We start from the raw sequence: 15,576 nt of genomic DNA on the forward strand, positions 1-15,576 counted from the left end.
TAACTTTTAACCTTTTTCCTTGTTGAAATTGTTAATAATTGTGCCTTTAGAATTTTCTTTTTTTATATAAATTTCCACCCATCTTGGGCTCTTTTTCTCATTAGAGTCACTTTCCATGGAACTTTACTTATAGAAACATAGAAACAGAGCAAGAAAGAAGGGGTCTCCCAGGCCATCTAGTCTGACCCCCAGCTCTAGCCAGCTCCACTCACGACATGACTACCTTGTGCATGTCTAGCCTATCCTTGAACACCCTCACTGATGGGGCCTCAACCACCTCCCTTAGAAGCCCATTCCATACCCTTGGGGTTCTAACTGTCAGGAAGTACTTCCTGGCATATTGAACCTTGGTTCTTTGAGCTTGGCTTCGCTGGAGCGTGTCCTGCCCTTCTCTGCAGGGGAGAACAGGTCTCTACCCACCTCCATGTGACACCCCCTCACATACCTGTATGTCACCAACAGATCCCCTCAGAGTCTCCTCCAGGCTGAAAAGACCCAATTGCCTCAGTCTCGCCTCATACAGCATCCCCTGCAAACCGGCCATCAACATTGTGGCCCTACGCTGCACTGACTCTAACTTGGCTATATATATTCTTCCTGTAATGAGGGGCCCAGAACTGAACACAATACTCCAGTAAGCCATGTTGACCCCAGGCAAGAAAACAAACATTGCAGACGTTACAGGTCACCACCACTGGGGAGTCTTTTTGATCCATTCTTTCTGCTACCTTTTTGATTCTAGCTCCTGGACCTGTTGTAACTAACAGTGCTTTCTCCTGTCTTCCCTGAAGGTTAACAACCCCTTAGGTTAACTTCCTAGCAGTAAAACAGGAGTGTGTTATAATGAAGAAAACAAAGGGAGGAAATGAAAAAGAAAAAAGTTAATGACCTCCCCCACTGAACTCCACCACCAAGCTCCTGTTTGCTCTCCCTGATTGCTCACTTTCTGGAAGTGAAAGTCCCTGACTGCTTGTATTCCAGGGACCCCAGATTCACTGGGCAGCTTCCTCTGATCTGCTCAACTAGGACTTAGGGACCAGAATGAATCTCCACACCCACACATCCGCTGCTAGTCATCAGGCCACTTCCTTTCAGTTGCGACTCTCAGAACTTGCCCCCTTCACCTGTAGCTCTCAGGAGCTCTCAATCCCAAAGTCCATCACTCCTTGACTATGTCAGCTGCCCCTTTCTCATTGCTTCACACAAAGAGGCTGGATGGTTGGAGCAGTTCCTGCAGTAAGAATGATCCCTTAATAGGACAAGTAGACATTTCAGCAGATGGTGATCACCACACCTACAGCAAAGGCATGCCTCACACATCATGATCACACCCAAGTCAGCCAACTGTGCTTTCTGAAAAGCATCACTTGACTTTCTACTGGACCTGGAAGCTACCCAAACGATGGCTTCTAGTTTTGATATGGATAAAAACTATAGTTTTTAGCCTCTGTAGTTTGGTGGATATAGTTATCACATTACAACGAGTGTGCTAATCGGAGAGTAGGAGATGAAAGAAGAAGCTCATAAGCCTGAAGGGTCTTCATAATGGCCAAATCATATGAAAGTCAAACTGTGCTTGGGAGCAGGACAGACTTCCATAATCTATATGAAATACAACGCCAGTTCTGTTGGTAACAGAGAAGATGCCAGACTTGTTTCTGATGAGACATGCGGGGGAGGCATTTGGCTATTCTAACAGCTGACAACATTCTAGAAATAAACATAGAAAGTGGGCCAGGCACTCACTCTTTGCTGACTTTTCAAGGGTCTCTGTGTTATTAGATTCTGAAGAGAACACCAAAGAAGAAGCAATGGGAGGGCAGGAGGATCAAAATGGGGCAGGAGCCTTTGAAGCGCCATCAGGGTCATTACCCACAGTTTTCCAGATCAACCATGAGAGCAGACATGTTTTGGAAGGGATGGGAGGGAACCCAGGAGTGGAGGGAAAGATGTTTCCTTGCCCACTCCCTGACCCCATGATATGCTATTGGGAAAGATAAGCTGGCTGTCCACCAACAGAAGCTGCCCTGAGTGTGGAGCCTGCAGTGTGAATGAAAGGACAGGATTTTCCAGTTTAGGTTCAACACTCACTCTTCACTTGTGTGCAGGCTTATTGTTCAGCATCTTAAAGGGCTTTGAGAGTTGCACTGTCTTATTAGCTGTAAAGTGCCAATAAAACTGCACTGTAAAGTTCTGTGCGCTGTTTTGGAGCCAAGAGCAAGAAAGGAAGTGTCTGGCTTAGGAAAGAAGTGCCAATTCCAAGGGCCTGCTACCCTCTTCATCTGCATCTCTGCTATCTTTCCCTTACACCAAAGGAGATCCATTTCTCGTTTCTTCCTTCCTCCATACACACTCCCCATTTTGAACTCCTCTTACTGTCCCCATCAGTAGTTTCCAGATCTAGATGGAGTTAAAGCTCCTTAAGTGCTCCAGTAATAAAAACAGGAATGTGGCATTCTACAAATGTACAGGTCACTCTGTTCATCTTACCTTTTTATTACAGAAATGTGAATATACACTTTGGGAGATTAAATCTGCCTTCTCCAAATTGATGGTCTCTAGATGTTTCAGAATACAACTCCAGGCATTACTGCCCATTGGCCATGCTGGCTAGAGTTGACAGGAATCAAAGCCCAAAACATCTAGAAGGCACCAGACTGGGGGAGTCCACCCTTTCTGCTGAATAATCAGATGGTGAATACAGTCAGCAACAGGAAGCTGAATTATCAGAGGGATTCTCCCACATCCCCTCCGAGGACCTTCCCAAAAGGTTGGCATCATCTGAAACAAATGCTTCAAGCTGTCTGCAATATGTATGCTTTTATTGTTGCTAACAGTATCCCATGTCTGAGACACTCTTCCGATTTGCACTAGCTCCCTCTGGTGGAGAGAATATGCAAGTTAACTTTAAAGCAGGATTAGGGAAACAATGACAAAGGTTTTCAGATCAAGTTTTAAAGGTACAGTTCGTAGTCTGGAAAATAACACCAGTGTTTGAAGGTTCATGTCAATATAACTAGGTGGAACATGAAAGACCCCCAAATTTCACAGCTATCAATTTCCACACCTGCCAGTTCAACAGCTGAGCAGAAGGACATGGAATTTAAAGTTTGTTTTCTTATTACAAACAACCTTCCTTGGATACTTGTTCCTTTAGCTGCTCTTTTTCCTGCTGAAGGAGAGGAAAACAGGGGAACTCAGTACACCCAATATAAATTGCAACCTGAAGTTCCCTCTCCTTTTTGTGTGCCTTTGTAAGTCTTCTCTTTCATTCAAATAACTTCCAAACAACCCTCAGGTTATCACTTGTGATGCTACTCCCTTACCCAAATTTCAGTTGTTGACACAGAAATACATAACATGTTGACAGAGATGGGGGAAATGTGCACATTCAGTAGGCCTCTTAATTTTCTAGAATTTCTGGGGATTATTGGTTTAAACAAGGAAAAAATCATCCCTTCTGATAGAGCACCTGGCACATTTTGAGGAGCACTCTGTTGCAATGTCACTTTCTTTAAAATAAAAACTGCTTCGCATCAAGAAATGCTGCTGCAGAGCAAAATTACTGTGTCCTCTAGGCCTATACTTTTAAAAGTTTACTTAATTAAGAAAGCACTTTGTTCATGCTCAGAGACACTCACCTTGAGGTGTTAAATTATTTGAACCCAAAATTTTTGGCCACCCTATTTATGACAGATTCAAAGGAAAGGGGTAGACAAAAAGAAAGGACAGCACGTACAACATGCCTCCTTCCCCTAACACACACTTTTTAAAAGCTCTTCCTCTCTCTTTCACAGCAATCTCATTTGTGAAAATAAAAAATAAATGAAAAGTTGCACAAGATCAGAGGAGGAAACAGAGCCCCATATTGTAATACTTGAATGCTGAGCCAGAAGTGCTGAAGGAGGAAGCATATTGGCAGCCGGGGGAGGGACAAATGCTAAAGGATTTTGCATATCCTTCCTGTATGTAGAATGCACCACCTGCAATGACTCCGCAATTCTATTTCAAAATGGAAATGTATGTCACAGTTTGTGTATTATCTTCTCCCCTGTGGCAATGAAATAAGTTATTAAAATAAATCTAGCATATGATACCTTCCCAAGGACAGTTACTCAAAAGTTCTAGCAAAGAGCTCCTTTAAACAAGAGCTCCTGGCTCAAGTCCGACTGACCCTGCTGACAATTCCCCTCCAAAGCAAAAAGTAAAGAGAATCTGCCCAGTTCATCCCTGAAGGGGGATGGTACATTTCATCATGTTAATTTCCAGTCAAGCTGTCCTCTGGCAAAATTCATGAACAATTTAAAGCAGACAATAGAACCATCCAACATATAGCATGTGTTTTCAGGGAAGAACACAAGGATAAATTAGAGGATTCAATCTTTAGCTTGAACACTCATTCAGGGTCAATAGTATTATTTTGCAAACATATTACAACCACAAAATGCCCTGAGACATTAAGCCAGAGAGGTAAAATATCCCACTGCAGTATGATGTAGGCAAAATGAGTATAATGAATCAGTAGCCACTACATCACTAGGGGCTGCTTTAAGACAAGTATGACGTTGACTTTTGTCAACCATGGGCCAGCTCTAAGATTAGGCAAAGTGAGATGCCGACAGCTAATTTTGACTGTCATGAGAGAGTAGCAAATTGTTGCTTACTGACTTTATGAATGCTGCATTCTTACTGTAAAGGAGGAGGAGAGTTCCTCTGGATACTGGATACTGACTGGGTGCTCCATTCCAGCCAGGAAAAGGTTGACACTGACACTACTGTCTGTGCCCTTGACACTTACGTGGCATACCAGGCCAATCCTGCATTGTGAAATATACTCCGAGGAACGCTGGGAGAAGACAGAAAGGAGTGGAAGGGCACTGAAGATAAAGCGAAACAACTTTGCAAGTGCAGAAGGAATGCCAGCAAGGAAGAAGTGCCATGAATGTTGGGAGGCCCACAGGATCAACAGACTGCATGGGTTAGAGGGAAAGCCATCACTGGACACATGCAGAATATGTGACCGCATGATGATGTGTGCATCATACACACATGTGCACACACGTGAGTACACACACAAAAAACAACATCTGCTTTTCATGTGTTACTTAAAATATTTGTTTCCTGTAGTTTGTTGCCTAACTAGGGCTGTGCAAATGGAACACGTCTCACCAGTTGTCGGCAGTGATGGTGGTCTCGGGCTAACGTTCTCACTAACTGCTGGCTGCGTTTGAGAGAATTCAGAATTAGAATCTGAATTAACTCACAGTGGGTTCAGGGAAGATGGGTTATGTCAGTATTCTTATTTATTTATGTATTTACGTATATTTATAGGCCACCTATACTTGCTGAGGCCTACAATGTAAAACATACCAACAGTAAAAACACATTAAAAACAATTAAAACATAATAAATCAGACATCCATAAAAACAATAAAAAGGGCCATAGCATACAGGCTAAATGTTTAAAAAATTCCTAAAAAGATATGTCTTTGCCTGCTGCCGAAAGAAAAATAGAGATGGCACCAGGCAAATTTCCCTAGGGAGCAGCAGCAGAAAGGGCCCTTCACCTAGTTGCCAGCCTTCTCATCTCCCTGAGGGGTGGTTCTTGTAGAAGGGCCTCCTGAGCTGATCTAAGGGGGCGGGTAGGTAAATATGGGTGTAGACAGTCCTTCAGATAACCAGGCCCCAAGCACCTTGAATTGGGCCCAGGCCACAACTGGTAGCCAGTGAAGTTCTTTCAGCACTGGCGTTATATGGGCCACTCTGGCAGTACCAGTTACCAACCAAGCAACCCAATTCTGCATCAGTTGCATTTGCCGGACCATCTTCAAGGGCAGCCTCACATAGAACGCATTACAATAATCTATTTTAGAAGTTACCAGAGCATGGGTAACTATTTTCAGGTTCCCACTATCCAGGTAGGGGCACAGCTGGATAATCCGCCACACCTGGTAAAAAGCACTCCTAGACACTGAGTCCACCTGATATTCCAGGGACAGACCATGATCCAGGAGCACCCCCAGAATGCGGACCCTGTCTTTTAGGGGGAGTGTGACCCTGTTCAGGACAGGGTAATGCCCTCCTAACCTATCAGAGGTCCCCCCTCCTTACTAATAGTACCTCCATCTTACCAGGATTAAGTCTCAGTTTATTGACCCTTATCCAGTCCATTATCGAGCTCAGGCCCCGACTCAGGACAACAACCTCACCTGGATTAGATGAGAAAGAGAGGTAGAGCTGAGTGTCGTCAGCATATTGCTGACTCCTCAGCCCAAACCTCCAGATGACCTCTCCCAACGGTTTCATGTAGATATTGAACAGCATCGGGGACAGTACAGAGCCCTGTAGAATCCCATGATGCAGCTGCTATCAGGTAGAGCAACTGTCCCCCAGCACCACCTTTTGGAAATGGTCAGTCAGGTAGGAGTAGAACCACTGCCATGCAGAGCCTCCAACTCCCAACTCAGCCAGCCTGTCCAGAAGGTTACCATGGTCAATGGTATCGAAAGCCACTGAGAGGTCAAGGAGAACCAACAGGGTTGCTCTCCACCTGTCCCTCTCCCTGCACAGGTCATCATACAGGGTGACCAAGGCCATCTCTCTCTCCCGAACCCAGGCCTAAAATCCAATTGAAATGGATCCAGATAATCTGTATCCTGCAAGAGTGCCTGAAGCTGCCGAGCCACCACCCACTCCAACACCTTACCCAAAAATGGAAGGTTGGGAATGGGACAGTAGTTGTCCAGTATCCTTGGACTACTATATTCTCAGATGAAGGAGATGGACTATCTCAAGGCCAGGCGCTTCACCAAGCCAGGCAGCTTCTGGGAGCAACCAAGATGTACCACCAGTGAGAAGGGTCTCTGAGGATGAGGAATTCTTAGACATAGGGTAGGACCCCCTGCTCTCAAGCCCATGGTGAGGTGTCAGCAGAGGTGGGAGGCTGAACTGAATGAGCAGCATGTGGAGGAGGCATGCTCACTTACAGAAAGCCCCTCCCAGGAGAATGGAGGCCACGCATGTTCATAAGGTGAGATCCTGGAGGTAAACACTAGATTGGATTCAACAAACCACTCTGCGCATGCTCAGAAATCCCTTCTGGATTATTTGTTCTTGGGAGCAGTAACAAATCTTTTGCAAGGAAAACATTCTGTGGGTTGCAATTGCTTGAAAGAGGAAAATCAGCTCACAAAACCTGTCTTCTAATGCTATGCTATGTACCTCCAGGTTCTTTTCAAAATTCTGTTTAAGGAACTGGTTTGAATTTTCTAAGCCCTAAATTGCTTCCTTATTTCTTTATTGGACTTGTATGCCATATCTGTTAGCCATAAGGCTCTCTGGGAAGCTCACAATACATTATATGGCAACAGATAAAACAATTCAATTAACAATACATAATAAAATGTATAAAAAGGATAAAATAGAATAAAACTCTAAATAAAGTAACATTGTCTGGCAACTAAAATTCATAACATGGCAGTAGCAGCAATAAAACCAATATAAGAACCATTAAAACAAAGTCAAGTCACTCAGCGAAGTAGTTATGGAAAATGAATTTTTTCAATTGGCATCTAAAAGAAGAAAAGAGAAGATGCCTGGCAGATCTCTAATGTTTTAATAAATAATAAATATGAATTTTATTTGGCCAGGGCGGCTTGTTTTATAGTGTATGTTTTATATTATATATTTGTATTTTATTGTATATATTTTAAAATGTTATTTTAATTTTTTGTTGTAAGCCGCCCCGAGGCTTCGGCGAATGGGGCGGCATAAAAATGTTTTAATAAAATAAATAAAAATAAATAATGGAAGTGAATTCCACCAGAGAGGAGCTATTACAGAAAGGCCCTTCCTCCTAGCCATCCCCCCCATTACTTCACTGGGGGGAGGGATTCAGAGAAGCACCTCTGAAGAAGATCTCAGTGACTGAGTTGGGACATATGAAGGTAGGTGTTCCCTCAGATATCCTGGCCCCAGGCCATTTAGGACTTTGTATGTTATCGATTTAAATTTTGCCCAGAAAGCAACCAGCAGCCAACATAGCCTCTGAAGGACTGGTGTGATGCATTTGTCCTTGTCAGCAGGTGCACCACCTGATTTTGCAGTGTTCGGACTGTTTTCAAAGGCAGTGCCACATAGAGCACATCACACAATCCAGGCACAAGGTTACCAGTGTATGGATAACTGTAGCAAAGCTTCACTTATCCAAGCAGGGACACAGCTGATAAACCAGCCGAAGCTGGTTAAAAAACACTCCTCACTACTGAGTCCACCTGAGCGACAAGTGACAACTCCCGATCCATGTTCACTCCAAACTTTGTCCTTTAGAGGGAGTGTAACCCTGTCCAGGACAGACTGAAAATTCCCCACTTGGACAGACAGACTTCATACTAACAATACCTCCATTTTGTCTGGATTGAGCTTCAGCTTGTTGGCCTGCATCCAGTCCATTACCTAGTCCAGGTCACCGCCTCAACCATGAGGTGAGAACCAAAGGTAGAGCTGAGTGCCATCAGTGTACTGACAACACTCCAGCCCAAACCTCTGGATGACCTCTCCCAGCAATTAGGACTTGGGTATTTCAAGGACTGCCTTTTTCAGACAGACCAGCCATTCCAGGGGTCCCTATACTGTCCGTGGCAGAGAGGGGAGACAGCTTCGCTCAGGACAGGAGCTTTGCTCTTGTGACATCTCGCCTCTGGAACTGCTCCCTAGAGAAGCTCACCTGGTAACATCTCTGTTATCCCTTTGGCGCCAGGTGATACTTGTTGTTCATCAAGGCTTTTATTTATTTGTGGAAGCTTTATACTGCTTTTCATTTTTAAAATAAATCCATAACTCAAATAAAATCATGATAAACAGAAGACCCAATCAATACAACTAAAAATGCATTAAAATATCCAAGAGTAGCTGGAAATGCTAGCAGAGAGGAAAATGCCCAGATACAGATATTCTTTCAGTAGCTGGCAAAAACACTCCTCACTAGGAACCCACCTAATATTGATGGAGATATCATTCCGCACGATTGGCATCATAAGGGAGAAGGCCCTCTTCCACAAATGGACCAAATCCAATGACGGTGACATGGTAAGCAAGATCTTCCACTCAGAACATGATGTGAGCCGCCCCGAGGCTTCGGCGAATGGGGCAGCATAAAATGTTTTAATAAATAAAAAAAATAAAAAACACAAAGACTGAAGCTGCCTATAAGGAAGGAGGTGACCTCATTGTTTTTTCAAGATGCTGAGTTTTAATTAATGGTTTTTAAATAATCATCTGCTATAATCCTCTTCTGTTATGTTGTGTACATCTTTATAAATCTTTATTAATATTGTATCATTTTTCAACATTTTGCTTTTATCTAATGTTATTTTATTGGCATTTACAATATATTGTAATGGTTGCCCAGACAGAGTGAAGCTAGTGGGCAGCTTCCAAATAAATCAAATAAATAAACACTTTGTAAACTCCTTTAGCATATTATATAATCTAAAAAGCAGTATGCAAACATTTAAAATAAATAGAATATACTGATGTGATGGTTTGGTTTATCTGATGCTCTTTTAAAAAAATATGCTATACCAGATTAACTCTTAAAAATCCCTTAGTGAAGACTATCGGGAAAGCATTACCCATATCTAATAGCAATATGATGCTCAGGACACAGAAAAGGTGTATTGCACAGTTTATAAAAATCAATGATTTTTTTAAAATGCTGTTTAAAACTTAAATTGGGTTTTTATTTAAATAAGTTTTTATTTAAATTGGGTTTTTAAAATAAAATGTTTTTTGAGGAATAATCTAGCTAAAGATAGTTTTCTGTTCAAGATTAATACATTATAGTCCAAAGGTTATTCATCATGAAATAAGGATTCATTTTTAATTATGTAGCTTGAGGCTATATATTCATGCAATGTTTCAGTTTTTTGTAAATGAATGTCATTAATCCATTCACAATGCCATGCTCTTCCAGAGGTTTCTCTAAGATTATTGGGCAATTTTTCTATCTAAAAGATATCACAGATGCTTGGTTTTACAGTTCTCAAAACTGTGAATTTGTGCCTACAAAGATTACATGCCTCTTCTTCACAACAAAAATGTTATAAAATAAACATAGTGTTGAAAAAAGACCTTAAACTCATTGTTCCTATGCAAAACTATACACAGAATTAACCCCTTATCTCTTGCTATGTTTGAAAACATTCAAGAATAGAATAGAAGATTGTTGGGAGCCGAATTGCTCCACACAAGAAGCTAAGTGTGGGGAGGGAGGGGAAACCAGTAAAAATGAAAATGAAACCTTTTGAGCAGAACACTCAACCAGTCTTTGGATTGTTCCGTGTATAGTCTGAGGTTTATCATATTATTCTTTCCCTGGAGAAGAAAACCTATAATGACAGCAGACCATAAAAGAGACCTGGATTGGGAATATTTTAATGAAGTTCCTCTACTTACGGGTAAGGCAGGCATGTGTGCAAAACCATGATTTAAATCTAGTCTTACTGACTAGTTATTTAAGTCAATCTGATTTACATCAAATCCTCTGATACATTCACAAGACAGAGTTTTCCAGGTCAGCATTTATTACACAAAAAGAAAAGAAGGAAGCTTATCTGGAAAAGCCATGTATTACCTTTTTCAGGGTACATCTGATCTCAAGGCTGGGAAATTGACCACGTGAACTGTGCAGCCGAACCAGGTCTAACAATGCCTGTCAACCATTTAAACAATGTGGATATAGTTGGAGCCAAAGGCCCCTGCTGGCATATTAGAGGATTTGGATACATTGGCTGAGTTTGCATGACATACCATGCCATACTGCATAGAAAGCTATAGCAGATGGCCCTGGAGCACCACACCACCTCTCACTGCTATTCTAGAGGAAATTGTGGGAGCACGGAGTGGAGCTGAGCAGGGATCACAGCTGCCCCAAACTGCTTAGGAAGCATGCCAAGGTTGACCTGTTCAATTCATTCCTGTCCCATAGTACACGGGCCAAAGATCCAAAGAGCCCTGTATCTGCAGCACTGTGTAGGTCCTCGAGACCCAGGAGGGTCATCTGCCTTTCAGGTGTAGCTTCTGGTGAGCACAGGAGCTGTAAAGTAAAGTAACTAACACTGGACCACTGCTCTGTTATTTCCAACAGGGGTGCCCCAAATGCTTTTGGGAAGTCCACAGGAGGGCATGAAGTAGGGCATGCTGCCTTCCTAAGCAGGGGATGAGCTTCAGAAGCACCAGCAGCAGGGGACAAGCTTGTTTCTCCAAGTACTTTATCTTTTTGGTTCAGTATTGTTTTGCAGCCCTTCCATACTTTCCCAAGCATGCTTTCTCTCTATGCATAAAAGATATATATTGCCCCAAAGCTTCAGGGCAGGAAAAGTCACAAAGCTTATTATATTAATGCACTTCAGGGAAATCCTCAAAGGAATCCAAATATCCATATGTTTATCCATGTGAAGATTATACCTAAACACTACTCATTCAAAAACTGAAAGTTTCATTAAATCCTCCACTCATTCTGTTATTACTGTAACCATTTAGTTTTTGAATTTTGCAATATCAGTCTTCTAGCTGTCAAAAAGACATGGAAAAACCAGTTATGTAGAATGGATTTTATGTTAAATTCCAAGAAAAGGGTAGATAATTCAAAAAAACATATGTATCCCTGAATAGTAAAGATTTATCCAAATTATTACCTCCTCCCAAAAGGAAGCTACAATTGGGCTTTGCCAAAACATATGAAGAAGAGAAACATTAGCAGCGTTATTCCTCCAACAAGTGACCGATTTAATTAAGCCCTTATTAAACAGACATTGTGCTATCCTGTATACCCGAAACATCAATTTTTGCTGAATTAAGCATACTCTAGATCCATGACCCCCTTAGGGCATAGCTAATAATGGAGTGCATCATTGATTGAGCAAAAGGGGATGCTTGAGTTCATTATCTCATGCTTGGCTGAGACCCTGTGCATCATATTTATTCACTGGTAATAGGTATATATACAGATTAATTATAAGCCTATGTAACTGTTTAGACTCATTCAATACTTCCAATAACGCAGGGAGCTCTGAAGCTCTAAAAGTAGCAGGAACAAACCTGGATATTTCAATTACATATATTGCCATGCAGCTATAATTGCAATTTGTATTTCGCATGCAAAGCAGAAAATAATTGTGAGGGCTGTCAAGCTGATCCAAAGTGAAAATCATTCTGTCCATTCACGTCTACCAGACAAACCATTTTCTTGCCAATTTTTAAATCTTGATTTCTGGATAAAGTTAATATTGTATGTGAAAATGCATCAAAAATGCAACTGACATGAAAATACATCACTCATTGTCACAGCTGGTGGAGGTATATTATCTAGTTTGTTATAATGAGAGCACAATGAAATCCACTTGAGAAGAGGGTTCAGAAATGAAGATTCCAAAATTGACCAGAGAGAGGAATCTGATCTAAGCGTAAAAGAGCAAAATCTAGTGCAAGTCAACAGGCCTTATGGTGTAAGTGAGGAATGGCAAATTCACCTTTGTTAATGAAAAGCCACATATTGTTCCAGGATATTGATGGTAGAGTGGAAACCCACAAAAATTATGAATTTCTCAATGCGGCAAAGAAAAATTCCCAATACATTTTATTAAAGGCCTCCTCTCTATCCAATAAGATAATGGCAGCTGTGTCTGTTCTCTCCTCACTTAATGCAGATCTACAACCAATCTCAGTTGATCAGTCCTCTGCCTATTTTTAATGATCTAGATAGATGAGCATTGAAATAACTACCTGTAGTCCATTAGTATTTTAATATTCACATTAAAACATTTCATGTTATTTTAAAAATTAGTATTTTAATAGTTTTAATCAGTTGCTCTTAATTTATTTTTTGGCTATATATTGTTTTATATTTGTATTAATTGTTTATTCATTTTTTATTTTAAAGTTTGTAAGCCATCCTGAGATGCCACATATAGAGGACAGGATATAAAAGTATTAAATTAATTAACCAAAGAAATAAGTCAATAATTAGTACAGAGGGTATGATCTCTATCTGGTTTAGGAACTGCTGTAACATAAGCATCATTGAATGCTGTTGAAGGAGAACCTGATTCAAAAATAAGAGTTATACAAACAATAAAGTTTGGGTCCAGAAAAATGGAAAATATTTTATAACACTCACTTGGAAATCCATCCCAACCAGTTGAGATGGCCAGTTGAGATGGCCCACTGCAACATTTTCAGAAGGACTTACCACAACACTTTTTAAACTTCCAAGGCATTTTCACTCTGTTTCCCATCAAATCAAATGAATGCTGCAGCAATCTTTCTCCCAAAATAAATTCTTCTCTTTGGTTACGTAGAATCTGCGAGACAGTTTGTTTTATGGGGGCAATGCTGGGGTGTTATTATTGCTCAGTTTCTACGCTACTTTATGGGCATATCAGATATTTGTTTTGTGTTTGTATTACAGATGTCATTATATTGTTTCATTTGATATAAAGAATTCATAACTTCACAACAGTTGTTGGTCCTTTCTTTGCAGGGGGCTGAAATGTTATCTTCTAATCTACTCAGACCAAGCAAGGAGTGCTAGTGACCCTTCCTGAACCCTTGAAGTATTTCTTACCTCATGGCTGGAGAAGAGTCGGACTCCTTCCATCTGGTGGAAGACCGGATAGTGGGTGTTGTCGATCTGATCACGACGGTAAACATCTCCCACAACCAGAAAGGCATCCAGTCCAGAGTGCATGAGGTCCCATTGGTGTGCAGATGTATGCGCTCTTAGCATGTGTGTCTGATTCAGGTAGTAACTATCCCCTTTCTTCCTGCTTGGATGGTCTTGTGGAACAAGCAGTCTGTCAAAGTTTTGTTCTACTGTGACCACTGGAGGCAAATCATCATACACTGAAAACAACGGGGCCCTAAAGCGTCCCACATACTGCTTGTAGAAATGGTCTTTCACACGCTCTTTAATCAGCCACAAAGGGTGATGCCTTTGGTTGTGCAAGTTTTTCCCCACCTTTGAAAGAATCTTTTTTGGGATATTGCTGTAGTTATCCAAGACATAAAGTTTTCCAAGAGTTTCCACTGTATTTGCAGCAGGTGTACTGGCAGCAACATCTGAGGCTATGCCTCTGCACCATGCATGGCTAAAACTAGCCATTCTGTTTATCTGAAGTTCCCATGGTGAAACTAATTTGCCAGAATGGACCATTCGCATTGCATATCTGGATGCAGCCATCCCAGTGTTCTTTATGTGCTGGGGGAAAAATCAAGAACAAAGAATGGTATTCTGTTGTAGTGTAGAAATTGCAGATATTCAGATAAAAAGAACATTTTTCTTCTGTAAACCACAATGCATAACATCCGATGCTTCCCTTCTATGAGTGGGAATGAACACTACTGCAACAGGAAGTGGTCATTCCAACACTTTCAGAACAGAGCAAGCTAGCAGAGTTTCAGCTGCTGCCTGGACAACTAGCTGTCATTCCTGCCAATACAACATGACTGGCACTGATGGATTGACAGCACTGGGTATTGCCTGATAGACTTAATCCATTTAGGTGCAATCCACTTGTGGTTATTGTCAGCCTCCTTTTTCACCCAACTAACCTCAAAGGAAGGGAAGGAAGTTGCAGAAGACACAGGATCCCACATTCCCTGGCCTATGCAGTCTTTTTCTACCCTGTCCCACAGAATGTCCCCCTTCCTGACCTAAGAGAGGCAGCAAGTACAGTTCTTTCCTTGCTGCTTGAAGGGAGGGAAGGTGGGCTCAGGGAGTCAGAGAACAGATTCCTAGGACTGAGGGGAAGGCTCTGATTCCAATTCCAGATCTGAGAATCTAAAGTGTCTTATGCCTCCCCCCCCCCCAGAATTGCTCCTCCCACCATAAAAGAAAACTCAGGAAACAATTCTACTACATATATACAACATAAAATTTTTCATGCTTCAAGGAGCCTGGTAGTTTCCTCCCAGAAATACTAGCATTTGCATACAGTCATGACCAAAAGTGCAATCCTAAACATGTCTGCACAGAAGTGAGTTCAATAAAGTACAATGGGAATTGTACGAGATTGCCATCTGATCTGATGAATCAGGAAGTCCTAGTTTGAACCTCACCTCTTTGGAAATTCTTTCTAGCCAGGGACAGGAACTGAGGACTTGACCTAGTTTTATGCAGTTCATGTGGTTTGTGAAGATGGGGTGGTAAAGAAAAAGAGTCCTATACAGTCCTAGAAGGCTGCAAACCCCACCCATATTGGGCTCTGGCTCCATCCAATTTTGGCTGAATCTCTGCCCATCATCACCCTGCAATCCCTGAGACATTATCCCAAGGGCTTGTTGCCAAATGCAGCACCCCAAAACACCCCAAAAGTAGTTGGCCAGAGGAAGGCCCCAAGAATAGTTGGCCAGAGGGAGGCCACATAGTAAAAACACCACAGTTATACTGTCCCAGAAGGAAGGGGGGATAAGAACAAAATGTACTTTTTGTAACCCACAGCTAACAAGCTACCCTGACCTCCAATACAGTAATCAAAGGGACAGTGGTTAAAGCCACCATGAAAGTTGCAAATGTGC

The 15,576-nt window shown here is 41.8% G+C and overlaps 1 protein-coding gene across 5 annotated transcripts in view; it reads right to left on the bottom strand.

Annotated features, from left to right (window-relative positions):
- Positions 1–15,576, bottom strand: part of FARS2 (phenylalanyl-tRNA synthetase 2, mitochondrial) — a 296,018-nt gene that overhangs the window by 216,452 nt on the left and 63,990 nt on the right. For 4 of the 5 annotated variants that reach the window (XM_044454809.1, XM_044454810.1, XM_044454807.1 and 1 more), the window contains one exon: positions 13,625–14,257. The exons of the other annotated variant lie outside the window; for it this stretch is intronic. In XM_044454809.1, the coding sequence (XP_044310744.1) occupies positions 13,625–14,239 (615 nt within the window). In that variant the 5' untranslated portion in view covers positions 14,240–14,257. The remainder of the gene's footprint in view (positions 1–13,624; positions 14,258–15,576) is intronic. 5 annotated transcript variants of the gene reach the window in all.

Source organism: Varanus komodoensis, unplaced genomic scaffold (assembly GCF_004798865.1).
Source record: "Varanus komodoensis strain SLA01 unplaced genomic scaffold, ASM479886v1 scaffold8, whole genome shotgun sequence".
NCBI lineage: Eukaryota > Metazoa > Chordata > Lepidosauria > Squamata > Varanidae > Varanus > Varanus komodoensis.